Source organism: Taeniopygia guttata, chromosome 12 (assembly GCF_048771995.1).
Source record: "Taeniopygia guttata chromosome 12, bTaeGut7.mat, whole genome shotgun sequence".
NCBI classification, from domain to species: Eukaryota; Metazoa; Chordata; class Aves; order Passeriformes; family Estrildidae; genus Taeniopygia; species Taeniopygia guttata.
The window spans coordinates 6820883-6837874 of NC_133037.1; the positions used below are offsets into that span (position 1 = coordinate 6820883).

Genomic DNA, 16992 nt, shown 5'->3' on the forward strand with positions numbered 1-16992 from the left:
CCAGAAGGAACACAATAAATGAGAATTCCTTTTCCCTTTAATCATCATTGTTCATGTTTCTACAGTAAAATGAAGTACAAAACAAGTTTTCAAAGCAGGCATCCCTCTCTGCAATGCCAAATACAAACTGAAAATATTTCAACGTATCTAAAAATCACAGAACAGTTTGGCTCAGCATGAGACTACAAAGAAGCCAAGACTAAACACAATTTTGTGGGCTTCACAATTCATGAAATACCCCACTTCTCCCCCAGCCAGTACAGTTACACAAATAAACAGAGATGCATATAACTTACCGGAGCAAATATCACCATACACATTTACAAAAGGATTTATAATCCAACTTGCGTCTCCTGAAATAAAGCAAGGTTTGTCTCATACTAAAAATAAAGGCTCCCAAAAGCTTCTCACAGGAGAGAGAGAGAGAGAGAGAGAGAGAGGGAGGGAGGGAGGGAGAGGGAGCAAGCGAGCATCAGCTCCTTGCCTCGCTTTTTATGAAGCAAATAAGGAGAGCAAGAAAATCAATGCTGAGAGAAAGTGAGATGATATACCAATCAGGCAGCAGCCTCAGACTTGTTTGCAGAGGGATGGCAAAATGCTCATATTATTAGACACTGACTACACACAGCCTGAGTGGAGGAACAGTTTCCCCTTGGCGGGGGCTGATTGCTTTGTGGCGGTGCAGGTACCACCACGGTGGGCTGGGAGATGCAGCCCCTTCCCACCCACCGCTGGTGCAGCCCTCGTGTGTGCTCCACAGCAAAGAATCAGCCCACAATTTCGGGCTAAAGTTGAAAAAAGCTTGAAGATCCTCTAAACAAACTGTCACTGGAGCAGTGTTTCTTCACTGTGGGGTTTGGGGGCTGTTTGGACTCTGTTACGTTTTGAGATGGCTTTCACTGCACCTCGGACAGCTGCCCTGCAGCTGCAGCAAGGAGCCCATGCAGAAAGGGGAAACTGGAGACTTCTCAAGTCTCCCATATCTTCATGTGTGCTGAGCTCACCCTCTGCTTGCACAGGAGCTGATCTCCAAAGAGATCTCCAAATTCTCCTGGAATTTGTGCTGTTGTCCCATTTTGTGTATCAGAGAAAACCAGTGGGAAACCTATGGATTACCTTTCACCAAAAGGGAAAAATTTTGTGCTATTAATCCAACCAAACAAAACCTTTGCTGTGCCACATGTGTTGGGAGGAAGAGGAGGTATCAGGGCATGAGCTCAGGCACCTGTTTGTGAGCTGGATGCATCAGTCTCAGCCAAACATCATTTCTTTGGGAAGGTGCTACATTTGCTCCCTCCAGCAGCTACACTCAAACACAAACCCCACACCTTGTCACAGCAAAGTTCCTCACAAGAGGGGCTTCAGGCCAGTCCCACATCTCCCTGCTCTGTCTTCAGGACATCAGCACGTTAAGAGCAGGAAGGGATCCACAGATCCCTCTTGGAAAGGTGTTGGCTCTGCACTTACCCGTGCCTCAACACCACCTGGTGTAACCAAGACCAAACCATACTGTGCTGTTTATTGATCAGTGCTGAGCAGATCACTGTTTTACTCTCTTTTCTACCCACAGCATCAAACATTTACAAATACATGTGACATAAGGCAGATTTCCCTTTTATCAGGAGACAGAAGTTACATGCTGGTATACAGATACATCTGTGGGGTGACAGCAGTTCTCTGCACTGCAAAATTGGAGCACAATTACTTTTACCCAGCGGCTTGAGATTTACAGTAAATGCTGGAATTCACAGGAAAAATCCTGACGACAAAAAAGGAAGGAGGCTGAATTCATCTGATAATAGAGTTTATCAGTGGGGGGCTGGCACTGCTAGCACAATCCAGGCACAGAGGAGGCTCTGACAGCCCTTTATGAGTACAGCACTCCGGGCCCCTTTCCCACAAGCAGGAGCTGCACAGCCAGGCTGACAGATGTCACTGCTGTCGATGTGGCCCTGCCTTTCCAGCACACACAGACTGATGCTGGTGGATGCTGTAATGAGGAGATGCTGTGATGCTCACTGAGTTCTTCAGGCTGAAGCACTGCTCTGTTGCGTGGTGCATTTTAACATAGACAAAACCATTCACCAGCTACCTGCACACTGCCTGAGTCCCAGCCACAAAGATTAAACACCACAGTGACTCTGGTCTGCAGAGCTGGGCAGCATTTGCCTCTCCCTGCACTGTGAGCAGCCCTTTGATGCCTTACAGATGCAGGCAGGAGCTGCACGCTGCAGTCACGTTCACACTCCACGTGGTCAAAGGTGACCAAGGACCACACAAAATTTACCACTGCATCAGCACAAAGAGTGTTGCTGGCTTTCCCTCAGCCCTGGGAGCTCTTCTCCAGCCTGTGGGTGCACACTGGTGGGGGATGGCAGGAGGATACTCAGCTTGCCTCAGCTCCCCAGCTGATGCAGCTGACTGCTCCTGGCCTTCTTCACTGCATTCAGTTCTCCAGCTGGCACTCACACGCGCTGTATCTCATGGTGAGCAGCCTCTTGCTGCAAGGTGTGAGAGTAAGTGAAATGCAAACACCTCTCATTTCCTTTTCCAGTGAGAAAAATTATTTTCCCTTCCCACAGCTAGCAACTGCTTACTTAAATTCACTAAAGTCTTCTGAAAACTTTGAAAAACATACATTAAGAGAGTTTTGCTGAGCTGAGAGCTGCCACATCTCAATCCTCTAAAATGTGCGTGCACCTGGGCACCTGTGTGGGATCTAGGGATCAGATTTAGCACAATGGGCTGCAGCAGACGAGTCACTGTCCTGTCACACACCTCCTCCAAACAACACTGCAACACAGACTCCACAGGACACAGAAACCAAGGACTGCTTTTTTCCCTAACTGCTAACACATCATGAATGCTGTGGATCTGTTCTAACACTGCTGAAAGCGAATGTGCAGGTGTTTGCTGACAAGGCAAAACACTTGTCAGGCTGCAGCAAACCCTGCAGCCCTGCAGCCTGGTCCTTTCTCCAGCTTTATCAGATTCCTTTTCAAAAATTCATCTGAAACACTGAATGGGGCACTCAGCATCACCAAGCAAAAGGAGAGCTGCTGCCAACACCAGCACTGCTGTGCCATGTCTCTGTGCTGTAGCAGAGCTTTTTACTTCTGATTTTTTAGTTGGGAGTTTCAAAGCAAGCTAAAAAACATCCTGGGATTTAAGTCCAAAACTACTTTAGGTACTACTGGAAAGCAATATACATCTAACAGATTCACATCAACTTTGTGCAAGGTTCATGAACAGTGCTGCTGAAAGGGACGCAGTGACATCAGCAACAGGACAGGCAGCAGCCTGGGGAGAGATTTGTCCCTGGATACAGCAGGACTCAGGGGAGGCAACTGCATGAGGACAGCTGAGAATTACAAAAGTTGGAAAAGACCCCTGAGATCACTGAGTCCAGCTTAATGCAGCACTGCCAAGTCCACCACTAAACCACATCCCTAAGGAGCACACACACATTGTTTGAACACTTCCAGCAACAGAGGTGCCACCCCCTCCCTGGGCAGCCTATTCCAATGTTTGGCTACCCTTTCAGTGAAGAAACCTTTCCTGATATCTGGCTCCCCACCACTCTTTGCTGTCTCTTCCTACCATGCCCCAAACCCACCATGGAGTATCCAGCACCCACACAGCAGAAGCCCAAAGGCACGAACTACCCTCAGACCCTCTCATTGCTCCACTGCTTTATTCTTTATGCTTGTTCACATTACCCCAGAATCCCTTTTTGTTCCTGCTCCTCTGTGTGTGTGCAGATTTACAGACACCTCTAAAATCACACACTGCACTGTGGAGATGGAGTTTCATCAGTCTAGTCATGGAGCACCATGGAGATTTTCCACATCAGGGTCCTCAGCTCTGCCCAAGGCTGGACTGCACTCTTGCCCTGGCCAGGTAAAGCCAGGAACAGGCAGCACCACCAAAAGCCCTTTGGACCATGCTACTGCTGTGGTGGCCACTCCACATTTGGAAAAGTTAATTAATAATATTAAAGTGTCCATCCCACCTGTGCTGCAGGGAAAGCATCAATCAAGGCAGCAGTGGTGTCCAAGAGGGCTGGAGCTTGACAGAGGGGCTGGAGCCCCAGCTGGGAGAGGACAGTCAGCCTACCTGGAGCTGCTGCTGTAAACAACCCTCCAGCACAGGGAATATTAAGATAGGCTGCCTGTTTGCCAACAGAGATTTTCACATTTCCCTCTCAATCTTTATTTAAATTTGGGAAGACAGAAAACTAACAAAGTCTGAGATCTATAACTGGAAACCATTTGTTTTTCTTGTGGAAATGGAACATTTCCTAATGAACTTCCCCTCCCCCTGTGCCACTCAGATCCGGATGCAAATATTGCTGCGAGTTTATCAATCTGCGCCTTGTTTCACGCAGTTTGCAATGCTAATGAGTAAACCAATTTTGACATATTATGTAAGCCAGTTTCTGAAACAGAGATTCTTGGCAGGCCAAATGTAAACACAGACACCCTCTTGCATCCAATTTAAATGAGCATGTTTCTGAAGGCACTGAGGGCTTGATTCTGTTGACTTATTCCTGATTTACTCCAGTGGAAAAAAAAAAAAGGTGAGGGTGGGAGAAGAGAAAGAAAATGAACAAAAATACCCTTTCAATTCAATTACTAGTGCAGCAGCAATTTGCAAAATGGATCTAATTTTGTAGCAAGGAAATGTGCTGGAATAAGCTAATACATGGTGGTGACTCGGGCACTGTGTGAGCATCAGCACAGCACACGCCTGGGAGCACAAATACCATTCCAGATGGAACTGAGGGGGGGAGATGACAGCTCTCCTCTCCTTCATCCCCCCAAGCCAAAATTAGCTCCAGGTACTGGCCCACGGGTTGGACCAGCCCCAGAAGGCGACTCCTTCCAGCCTCCCGCTCTTCCACCAGAACTCTGCAGAAGAACGATGCCTATGGGGGCAGCAGACACAGTCCAAGAGCAGCACCAGCTGTTTTGAGCTGCCTCTGTCCCTCACAGGGCCAGTAGGAACCCAGAACACACAGGAATATTTGTTCCAGCACACACTAAAAGTTTGCACTTCACCAGCACATGTCCAGGTGTCAAGACCCCACACACTACTCCTGACCTTGTCCACCTGCCTCAGCCTGGCAACAGGCTCCAGCACAGAAAGTCACACACTGATTAATGGATTATATCCATTTTTTAAAGACTAGCACCAGAAAAACATGCTGGAAGGTACCCACTTTGGATGGAGACTGCAACAACCAGCAGAACAACTCCCAGTCACACAGGGATGAGCTGAATGTCACAGGCTCAGAGGCAAGGTTAGAAAACAAAAAAAGAGAGGGGATACATTTTTAAAAGCCCCTAAAAAAAACGCCTCTACTGGAGAGATGAACAGGATTTTAATTAAAGTGAGGAAGGGCCAAAATCAAATCTTTCATTTGCACTTTTCCCTGTACCATCTGGAGCATTTGCATCTGCCAAAAGCAGGGCACATTTCTTTGGCTAGTAGAACCAAATGGGGTAGAGGCAAACCTGGAGGTGGCCTTTGCCCTGCTATCAGCTCTGGGTACCTCTACAGTGCTTTAAAACTGAAACACATGTGTGAAGTTGAACTGTGATGCTCCTGCCATGACAGAGTAAAAGCAATAAAATCAGAGACATGCTGTGCTGTGAGGTTGGGTGTGCTGCCACAGAACGTATTTATTGTGTGTCAGAGATCCCAGCAGGCACCAGAGCTGCAAAACACTATCTCACATTAAATTCCCTGCACAACATCACAATCAGGATAGCATTTATCATACCTGGATCTTTTACATGACAAAGTGAAGGAGAGCAAAATGAAGAATACTTTTAATCTCCAAGCAAATGTCCCATCCTGAGCTTTCAGTGGTGAAAGCAAACCTGAGAGTTCCTCCCTTTGTGCTATGCTGCACTTTCAAGCTATGATCATAAGCAGCAAAATTCTACACATTTGTTGGCTCATTAAGTTTCACCCTGCAAGTTTAACAACTGTGTATTTCTAAAGTAATTCAAGTTTTTATGCCATAAGAGAACACTTGCTGCTGTCTAGACACAGAGGGAAAAAAAAAAATAATAAAAAGGACAGTGCTTGAAAGGAGGGCAGCAGACAAGGAAGCACCACTTGGGATGTGAACAACAGGGACATGAGATGCCTGTACAGCCCCAGCCCTGCAGGGCACAAATCCCAGCACTGCAGGGCTGTGGAAGAGCAGCAAAGACTGGGAAGAGAAGATGCTCTGCAGATCTGAGCTACCTCACAGGTTTTTGTCCAAGTCCAGCTCTTTGCCAGCCAACAAACACCCCCACTACACACTCTGCCATCCCAGCACGGAGCCCAAGGTGGGAGCGAAGCCCAGAATCACATCACAGCATGGACTCCTATCCCAGCAGGGAAATGATGGCAGCAATGCAGACTGATGTGCCATAACACCTCCCTCTATCCCTCCTGCTTATCTACACCTGGCACATTATGGTAACAGACAGGTAAATGGGGATTTAATTCCCAACATCTCATTTTTTACTGTAATTGTAAACGATTTGGAATAACTCCTGTGGTTAGAAGTCCAACTGTTATTCAGAGTTAGTCAAATTGGAAAGCCCTCACTGTCCACTCAAGCATCCCCCGGATTTCTCATGCTCAGAAGACTGTTACTGCCTTTCCCTCATTCCTAGTGCTTTCTGCATTTTCTAAACATTTTCCCATTTCTGCATGTCTTAAATACCAGATACTATAACCATATAAAGAACAATCAGAAGGCCAAATGGATACCGACTGGATGATGAAAACAGCACGAAATAAAAGAGAATCGGATTATTTTCTGTTGTAATTTTTATAGCTATTTAACAGAAAGAATGGAAAAATCTAATTACTGTCAACTGCAAGTTTTCAGCTACCCAGCCAGCAGCGCGCTGTTATTAAACTACTGTATAATTGCCTCTTTTACTCTGCTTCCCACAGAAGTTGTGTTATTTCACTCATAGTTAAACTCATAATATTGGCTTCATAACTAATCCTGTCAATCGAAGTCCCTGGGGGCTGGTACAAGGATAAAAATAGCAAGGAATTGTTTCTTCCCTCAGCTTTCCTTCAAAGCCCATTTCTGCAGGCACTGGGGCTGCACCTGCCAAGGTGCCACCTCTGGCCTGTGAATGCTGCTCCTACAACTCAAAGGAACACAGACAGGTCCTTCCAGCGGGAGATTCAGTCCCTTGTGCTGTCTCCATCCCAGGAAAGGACAATCCTGCCCATCTCTCCCTCCTGACCCAGGCAGCTCAGTTAAGGTATTTGATGCTGCATAGTTGAACCCCATCTCCAAGCCCAGCTGTGACTGCCCAGCCTGGGACTTCCTCCCAGCCCCGAGGTTGAGCTGACACTCACAAAGCCTGAGGATACATGAAAAACATGGGTTTGCTCCTTCCCCAAACACTGGGACAGAGTCTCACATAAAAAACCCCACCAAGACACCCAGCTACCTGTTCAAGCATCAGAGATACCCACTGAGCTGTCTGTTGGGCTCCAGGATCTTAAAGCTCTTTTCCAGACTAAATGATTCTGTGCTTCTCCAAGATGAGTACAATTTGTCTATGCACTTACAAGAAACTGCAAAAAGCACCAGATTTTCAGCCATCCAAATAGTTAAGCTCTGTCTGAAGCCTTGTTTCCTGCACATCCTGGATTGATGCCCCTTGCTAATTCATGGCATGGTCATTTCCTGGAGATGGCACTGGATTTGCTGTAGAAGACACAGCCAGGGTCTCCTGCTCTCTCCTCCAGCATGTCCTTCCTTCCCTGTGGGATACCCCCCTTGCCCAGGACACAGAGGGCATAAACTCACTGTCCAGCTCAGGCTTGGGATGAGGTGGTGGGGCTGGAAGGGGTGAGGAAAGACAGATTTGACCTCACACTCAGCCCTACAATCTGTCTCTCTGGAGATAACAACCCTGTGCTGGGGTTGCTCTCTTGTGGGCACGCACAGAAACTGCTGAGAGCTGGCAAGGAAAAGATGGGAAAAAACACTTTTCCCAAAGTGGTGTCCCCGAGGAAGGTGCCCATGCCAGGAGGGACCCAGTGCCAGGGCTCTGTGTGCACCTGGACCAGCTCCAGAGTCATCTCTCCTGCCTGGAAGAGCCCCTCCCTGTGCTGGGGCTGACACACACAGATAAGAGCGCTGAGCACATCAGCACACTCACTGCTGCACCAGGTCCATGTGGGAATCATGGCAGACTGGTTCATCTGAGGTGTTTTTCCTTCTGGGAGAACCACCTCTACAGCCAGAGACAGAGGGTAAAGCATCCTACCCTTCACTCAGCCTGCCCCTGGGGCCATCCTTGGGATGGACAACAGCAGTGTCCATCAACACAGGAGTGAGAGAAACAGAGCACCAGTTAAAAAAAAGTGTTAAAAAAAAAAATTGTTCACTCTTTCTCTCACCCCACAGCAGGGATGGACCATTCCCAGCACAATGCTCTGCAGCCACACAGGAAACTACTGCTTCCCATGCAAGCCTGAGACACCCTGACCAGAAGTCCAGAGGGACTCCAGGATTAAAAATCCCTTGTGTGCACTGGGTGAGCCCTCAGGGAAGACAGCTGCGTTACTCTGTACTCCCCCATCATTAAACTTGCTCCACTTTAAGACAAGAAGATGGAAAAATAATTTTTACCATTGCTTGGGCTGCCAAGCAACACCACGGTGCTCCCAGGCAAACCAGGAGAGCCCCCACCACGTCCAGCCTGGAGAGCCCTGGTGCTCCCAAGGGTTGGGGACTGCCTTGGCTGACAGAGCTCTCAGCAGCCCTGAGATCTAAAACAAACATGGCCCAACAGAGTGTTAGATTTCTCACCCATGGTGTTTGTGCAAATTAACCCTCAGGCTGACAGACCTCCCTACTCAGAAAGCTGCAAAGACACAGGAAACCAAGTTATGGCCAAAGTCACTCTAGTGGTGGCACTGTCAGTGAGCTGCCACCACCCTGCCAGCAAGCAGAGCCCACAGCCTCAGCTGTGCCAGGCATGGTGAGGACAGAGGAGGGAAGCACCAACACATCAGGGCTGAAGTAAATCCACCAGTGTGACCAAGAACTACTCCTGTGTCCAAGTACAGGAGGAGAGTAAAGGACAAACAAGGAAGACTGAGGCTGCCAGGCACAGGAGCAGCAGAATCTTTTGTTCCCACACTTGTTGGTGATGGCACAGCACACAGAGGAGCTCACAGCGACAAAACAGATCTGGTGGCATGAGCCAGCTGGCCTCAGTGGAGGTGACAATGTGTATGTCCCCTCTCTGGATGCTCAGCCAGGTCCTCAAGGAGAACATGGCAAAGCCATCACTCTTATAAACACAGGCCTTAATATCAAGATCAACATCCTTGGAGTCTGATTCCTCAAAAATTCAAAACCTAGAAGCTCCCAGTGTTCCTCCATCTCCTTTTGAATATATTACTTGTGGTGGGTCCATTTAAAATTGTCAACTCTTCATCCTCAAAGAAGAGGAACGAGAGTCCCAGGCTGTCCTTGTGAAGTGACACTGTTTTTTGATGAATTCCCATCAAACAGCAGTGGATCCTCCAGGATGAATCTGGAAGAGAAGAACACAAGCTGAGTAAACAGTGGGTAAATCAAGGCCAGCCCAATTTTCCCATTTGCACAGTGACCCAAGCATGCAAGAAAGCATGCACAAGGGTCTCTGTATTCCCCAAATTAAAGTACTATGGATAAAAAGATGAAAATGTATTTCAATTGACTCATTGGTCAGGGAAAAATGAAAAGGAAGTACATTACTGCTTCCATAAGTTCTAATTATCAGTGGATTTCAGATACAAGAGCAAAGCATTCATCTTGCCACCTATTTTTCATTAAACATAGTTCAATCAAAGAAGCCATCAACTTTCCTAGATGGAAGTAATTAAGGAGAGCACAGGCTGTTGTGTTTGCAGTGGAGACAGGAGCCTTCCCCTCAGCAAATCATACACTCCCAGATGCATCCAACCCACCAAAAGCTTTCAGCCAGCTGTTAGCCCAAGGCTTGTTCCCAGATGTGGGGCACCCTGCTGCTCCAGCAATCAATCCACCCACTGCTCCAGCTCCATGGGATGTGCAAATCCCTCCCCCCTACATAACTGCATCCATTATGGGAACAAAACACAGCTCTTCTGAGAAGGGCACACCACACCACAGAGCTGTGCCAGCACAGAGGGGAGAGGAGACACCTGTGTGTGCCCATCTCATGCTGCAGGACACTTGCACCCTGTAGTGGATGGACTTCTTGTCACACCTAAAGAAGTTGGTGGTCCCTTGTAATACAACCAGGGACAACTAAAGAAACTCTACATGGAGAACAAAGCTGAAGGAAAGCAAGGGTTGGGCCATGTGAAAAGGTTACACCTCTCCAACTGATGTCCCCAAAAGTGCAAGTGTAGGATGCTGTGCTGGGGACATCTCCAGTTCTGTCTCAGACACACTGACTACTGTGTGTCATCAGGGTATCTTGTATTGTCCCGATGCTCAGAAAAATCAGTCACACCCCTAACAGAAAGTAATGCAGCCATTGCAAACACAGGCAATGTCTTACCTGAATCACCATCAGCTAGGCTCTTCCAAACTTCAGCTTCAGGAAGGTCAGGGCTGAGGTACTTTATTTCCCCTGTGAACGAAGGCGAATGGTGCAGTTTTTAAGTTTCACGTTAGGCAGTCACACAAGTTCTTTAGGTTGACCTTCCCTGTGGATTGCAGAAGACTGTTCTTGTCCAAACAGCAGAGGCTTTCTGTGCAAAGCAGCTCACTGTCCTTGGGCTTTTGCACATTTTGTGTGTGTACAATTCAAGTATTTGTTATTATTTCTTGAAATGAGAATCCTCCCAGGAGCAGCATTTGGTTTACATGGAAGACAATATTCTCTCAGACCCGTAATTTCCATTAAAGTATTTCACAAAAGTCTGGGTGTTCAGTACATGCTTGTTGGCAATTTATGCAAATCTAGTCTACAAATAATCTTGACAAATAATGCTAAGAGTGAATTTGGGCTGAGGCTGTCTGAGATCACAGGTGTTAGTTAGGTTATCAGACACAGTGGGTGGCATGTTAATGTGTTCACATCTTAACTAGTGGGTATAAGCGAGAGGCTTGATCTACAACTGAAAGAAAAAACTGAAAGAAAAATTGAATATAGAGCACAACAGATATTGCTGAACAGATTCGCATGTGGGCACTTGATTTATCACAATGCCTACATAAATATGTATGGAGCAACTGTTTCGGAGAGGCCCCATGCATGGACAAGCCTGTAAAATAAGTTTTCTAATCTAAATATTAAAATTGGCCCTTGGCAAGTAATATAAGTAATAGTCTCTTACAAAATCACTGCTTCAATTAATTTTACTGGCATCACCTTTATCTGTGCAAAAAGGAGAGAGAAGCATCAAACAGGCCTGAAAGCAAGCAAAATAAATTCAGAGTTATTTTCAAGAGGTCTGCTTGTCTCACAGCTAAGAAAATGCACCATGAGATAGAAAAACAGGTTTAAGTCCCGTCTCTGCCAGGGTCTAATTCTTCTCTGTAGAAAAGCAGGATGTATTTCTTGAAGCAAACACAAAGCATTTTCTCTTATTTCAACAAACAATCATTTTTCCTGAGCAGTTATATCAAACAACTTACCTCTTTTTGCACCCTCCAGTAGCTTTGTTTTACTTCAATTTTCATTGTTAAAAAAACCCAAACCAACAAAATCAAAACCAGTACTTTCCCCCTTCCTTAAACCTATTAGAAACGTAGTCCACGTTACCCTGTGGAAGTGAATTGAACTATTCCAAACAGCCACTCAAAAAATACATAATCACCATAATTACTGGTGGCATCTAATTAACATTCAGCTTCCTCTCTACAGCAGCTACAGCTGGACAATCCATTTATTTCAACCTAAAATTAATGCTCTCCTAATTATTTTCCATCTCACTAAGCAGCCCACCTGTGCCTGTTTGCACCGACGGCTCTGTCTGGCACAGCCTGGTGAGCTCAGCCTGGAGCAGCCTTGCTAACAACTGCCCAATGCAGACATGGGGATCTGCTCCCCTTAATTACACAGCTCCTGGCTCTGTTAGCCTGCTTCATCAGGATTCTCAAAAAAAAAAAAAAAAAAAAAGGACAAATAAAAAAAAAAAGGAAGGCAAAGGAGCTGCAAAAGGCTGTGCAGCCACCCCCAGGGACTTTGTGCTCTGGGTTTGATAGGATGGGGCAGAGGATATACGAGCCTGTAAAATGCACGTGCCTCTGGTTTGATGCTGTGGACCTGTCTTCCAGAAGGGCATGTCAGGGTGGGCACACCAGTGGTCCAAAAGCCTGGCACATCCTAGTGCTGGTCTCCAGGCTGGAGAAAACCCTCTGCTGCCACCTTTGTTCTCCTTCCTTGGTCACTCTGTAGCGGCAACAGGAACAAAACTGCTCAACCCAAATACTATTTTAATATAAAGACGGCTGGGGATTACACAGATATAGCTGCCTGTTTTTATGAACTGCCTGGTATCAGTTACTCAGAATAAAACGAAGTACAGGCAAATCTCATGATACCTTAGTTGTTTCAGTCTACTCCTAACCCCTTCCACCCCCATATCACTAATCAGGCAACTTTTTAATTCACTTCTATTTTTCAGACATGCATCACCTCTTGTTAGGAAAAAGAATGCCTTCTGTTGCCGTCTAGATGAGATCCAACTCATTAGCTCTGTCTCCTTCCAAAACTCAGCTAAAAACTTATTTTCTTTTTTGCTCACTCCTCTCTCTCTTTGCTATTATGTTTCTACTTGTATTATTCCAGCCTGTAATGATTGTAGCACTCCTAGGAATGATGATCTGCAAAATTATCTTGTAATTGCATTCATATTTGAACTTTCATCATTACAACTAAATACATAAAGGGGGATGAGAAGAAAACTGACAGTTACTGGGGGAAGTTCTTGGCTGAACTTCTCCTGAACTCGGGAATTACTAACGCCTCTTTCTTTCCCTTCGCCCCCACTTTAATTTGTCAGCTCAAGGGTGAATCTCTGAAGGCACCAAGAGGTCTCTGCTCAGCACGGCCAGCTGGGTTCACAAAACCCACAGTAACACAGTGTTTACCCCCAGTCAAAGTGGGTAAGACAAGTTCAAAATCTGTGGGGAGAAGGAAGGAGCTCAGCCAACAGAGTCTTGTAGATGTCACTTGCTTCAGAGACCAAGGAGAAAAATACAGCAGATCAAGAAAGGTCTTAAGAGCTGTCAGAGATGGCCTGAGGGAAAAAATAAATCAGTGCATGCATACTGGAAGGCTATTTATGCAATAGTCAAGTAGTTATGTTTTTTGATACCAAGGTAAGAACTCCAAACAACAGTTAAGGTCCGAAATTCAGTATCTTCAGGCTGTGTGTACAAATTTTTCCCCTCTTCATCACCTGCTGAGCAGTAAAGTGCCTCCAAATTGAATTGTCCAGACTTCCCCAAACAAATTTTCCATTCCACAAAAGATAACCTAATCTTGGCAGTTGACCTATAAAACTTTTGGGATACGGCTAGAGGCAGAGGACCAAATTTTATGAAAATGCCCTAGTTCTTACCAGTGCAAATCAAGCGAAGATGGATCAGAGAATTGAAGTCCCAGCATTTGCTAAACTCAAAAGCTCCCCATGTGCTCCCCTGCCTGTCCAGAAGCACTCAAGTTTGAAGGACTAACTGCAAACAAATTTATTTTTCTTTGCCATTTTTTCCAGAAAATAATTCAACAGAGTTAACACAAAGATCTCCAGCCAGCAGAACATTGCTAAGATTCCCTAGGTGAATTCCCTCTTGCATCTCATTTACCTACCTGGTGAAGCCCAGATTTGCAGACACCTGGTTTTTGAGCTGCTGGGCTCTCCACACCAGCCGGGCTCACACCTCCTGCTGCACATTATTTCTCCTGGAAAGGGTACTCAAAGCATCAGCAAGGAAAGAGCCCTTGCAAAGCCCAGAAGTTCACAACTGGCCCAGCAGAGGAGGAGGGATAGGTGGATTCTCTGGTGTCTGGTTGCACATACACTATCACTGCAAGTACTCTCAGCAAGGGCAGAGTGGGACTTGGGAGGTTCCATTTATTTTTTTAATTTACCTTTACAAAACTTCCAGAAATTCAGATTCTTTGAAACCCCACTATCCTACCCCATCAAGCTGAGGCTGTCTAGCAGGTTCACAATTTGTACCCCATGTCATGTTGCAGGGTGCCAGCCACAACCAAATTATTTCATCTGATGTTTGAAGACAGGACTTACAATGACAAAAGAAACATCTCCTTAAAACTAATAGCCCTATCCAAAAGCCAAGCAGGTAGCAACTTATCACTTCCAACCTCAGCTAGCACTCCTAATTGCTTTTAGCCTCTTCTTGAGGCAATTAACTCCATACCCACCCCCTGACACCTTCTCACTCCAAAAAGCACTTCCCAGTTCACTGCCACAGGGCTCTGCATTTGGATCTCAAGCTTCTGTCTTTATTCCCTTTCCTCTGCAGGGCTCTGCATGTGTTTGTCTGGGCATGTGTTTTCTCACCCTGATGAATTCATTATTTATGGGGCTGAAAGAGCAAAGCTGCTGAAATCATTTAGCTCTTCTGCATGTCTCCCAAAGGCATAACAAACATAATGGGAAAGCAAATATCATGCAGGGAGAGCACAGAAATGAACATGGGGGTGCTGTGCAGCAGGTATGCCAACACATGCCATGCTTTCCTGCCTGGCATGGGGCTAAATCCCTCCTGCCCTGGTTCCAGCTGCCCGTGGGGATGCCCAGAGCAGCCAGGACCAGCACAAGCCAGTGTGCTTCAAGGGACTCTGTGTTCTCACTGGCGTGTTCAGCTTTACCAGATCTGGCAAATGGCACTAGAGGGCAGAGCTGTTTACCCTCAGCATATCTGAGAGGTGGCAAAAAACCCACGACTTTCAGGCAGTTTCTGAATTCTCCGTAGTCTTGTCCAACACCAAAAGCCCATTAATACACAAAAGCCACCAAATATATTTCCACTCAGAGTGACAAGCACAGGCATTAATGAGCCAGCTGAGAGCCTGCAGTTTCTTGCTCTGTCTTTACTAAGACTGGAGACCTGGAGGTGTGTGACAGCCTCTTCCAAGGCAGCAGCAGCTCTGCCTGGGCCTGCCCTGGCTCTCTGCATTCCAGGGTGCACAGGGCAATACAAATAACACAGATCCCTCGACAGCAGTCGCGGGTAACAAAGCCTGTTCTCTTCCCATCACTGATGCAGATGAAAAGGCTTTCCTCATCAGGAAGGTTTGACCACAGAGACCAGAAATTATGAACCATGCTGACACTACTGCCCAGTCTTGCTGCTAAACATCTCAATAGATGGAAAGTGCTTCCAAGCAGGTGAAACCTTCAAGGTTATAGCTTTTGTTCTGAGCAGATGATCAGAGGCTGAGAAAACCCCTGTAGGGGTTCTTGAATGCACATCTACCCCATGAACCAGAGGATTCACATTCCAGAGAGCACCTCCAGCATCCACCACTACATCTCCTGTACCTCAGCTCACTGCACCTGGCTCAGGAGGGGTGGGAGAGACTGTAATTCCCAAAACTGACACTCTCTTGTGCTGTTACATGCACAGGTTTTTGGATGGTATGCATTTGCTAACTTCAACAGACTTTTCCACAGCATCTCTGGTACTGAGAGCTCCCTTGGATGAGGATTACAGCCCCAAGAACCCCACTCCTCATTACTCATAAATCCTTTTCTTATTATTTCCCCAGTGCACACAGTGTTATTATCAAGATCAGTCATCCTGCAGGCCTGTTTACTGTTGAGTAAGGAAGCAAAGGAGTCTTGCCCCAGAAGTCACTGCTCCTTCCAGAGTCTAAGGAACTTGTTCATGAAGTACCACCTTGCATCATATCCCAGCTCTGCTGCCCATGAGGGCACTCCATAACAAAATCTCTCGAAAGGGGAAGGAAAATATCTGCAAAATATAACTCAGAGCACAGTGCCTTAATGGCTTAGGCAACAGCTTAGAACAATGTTGGCTATCTTAATAGCGTGAAAAAGAAGCCTATTAATATTTAAAAAGAAGGAAGGAAATAATAGTGGTTTCAGGTCTCAGTCACATTTTGTCCCCTGCCACAACCACTTTATTCCACATCTCTTCCTCCCGGGCACACCCTGCATCTCCTGCTTTGCAGAGGAAATGCAGTGCATTGTCTTATTTTTGTGCAGAATTTGATTTCAAAGTCATCATTGCAAAGAGGGTTGAAAGGACCCTCAGAGCAGAGGCCAGGCAGCTCTATCTTTTCTGGCAGATGTTTATCTAACTTCTGACTCCCAGTGACTGAAACTCTGCAACTTCCTGGGGCAAAACTACCCTAGTGCTTCTCCATCTGCTTCTTAAAATTGTATATCCCTTAATAGCACATCTTCTCCTCCCAACCAGCACAGACAAGAGAACAGCCCATTCCCTTCCTCTCCTCTCTACAGCAGTCCAGGAGAACTCAAAAATTATCGCACCTCCTTCCAGTTACCTTTTTTTTCCCCCCACAGGAAACAGCCTGACCCCACAAGTTTTCTCCCCATAGCCTCTACTCTCAGTTCATTTTTAGTATCCCTTTCTGACTGTGTTTTCCCAGCTATCTCTTTCTTTTAGGATGAAGCCCGAAATGTGATGGTTTCCCAGAGTCTAACCAGCACAGAGCAAGGCAGGAAAGATTGCCTCACCTGCCCATCCCTCAGCTCTCCCAGTTTCTTGTGGCCCCACAACCTGGCCACTTTGCAGAAAACTTACTTCCAGTCTGTGAAGCACCCTGTCCTCACCAATCCCCTTCCTCCAGAGTCCCATTCCAGGGACTTGTGACGCTGTTCTTGCTCCTTCCCAAGAGATGCTTTGGGATCCCCTTTCTCACTGACTTATTTACGCATGTTTTCAGTCCTGCCCCACAGATCTACACAAGAATTGTAGAGAAAGCAACAGCAAGGACAGGCAGGTCTGGC

The 16992-nt window shown here is 46.4% G+C and overlaps 1 protein-coding gene across 3 annotated transcripts in view; it reads right to left on the reverse strand.

Moving 5' to 3' along the window:
• Positions 1-16992, reverse strand: part of SYNPR (synaptoporin) — a 100448-nt gene that overhangs the window by 40501 nt on the left and 42955 nt on the right. The window contains exon 1 of one of the 3 annotated variants that reach the window (XM_072935021.1): positions 9447-9476. The exons of 1 other annotated variant lie outside the window; for it this stretch is intronic. In XM_072935021.1, coding sequence (XP_072791122.1) covers positions 9447-9461 — 15 coding nt within the window. In that variant the 5' untranslated portion in view covers positions 9462-9476. Of the gene's footprint in view, positions 1-296; positions 349-9446; positions 9477-16992 lie in introns of those variants that run through there. One more of the 3 variants, XM_004176942.6, reaches the window with a different exon arrangement.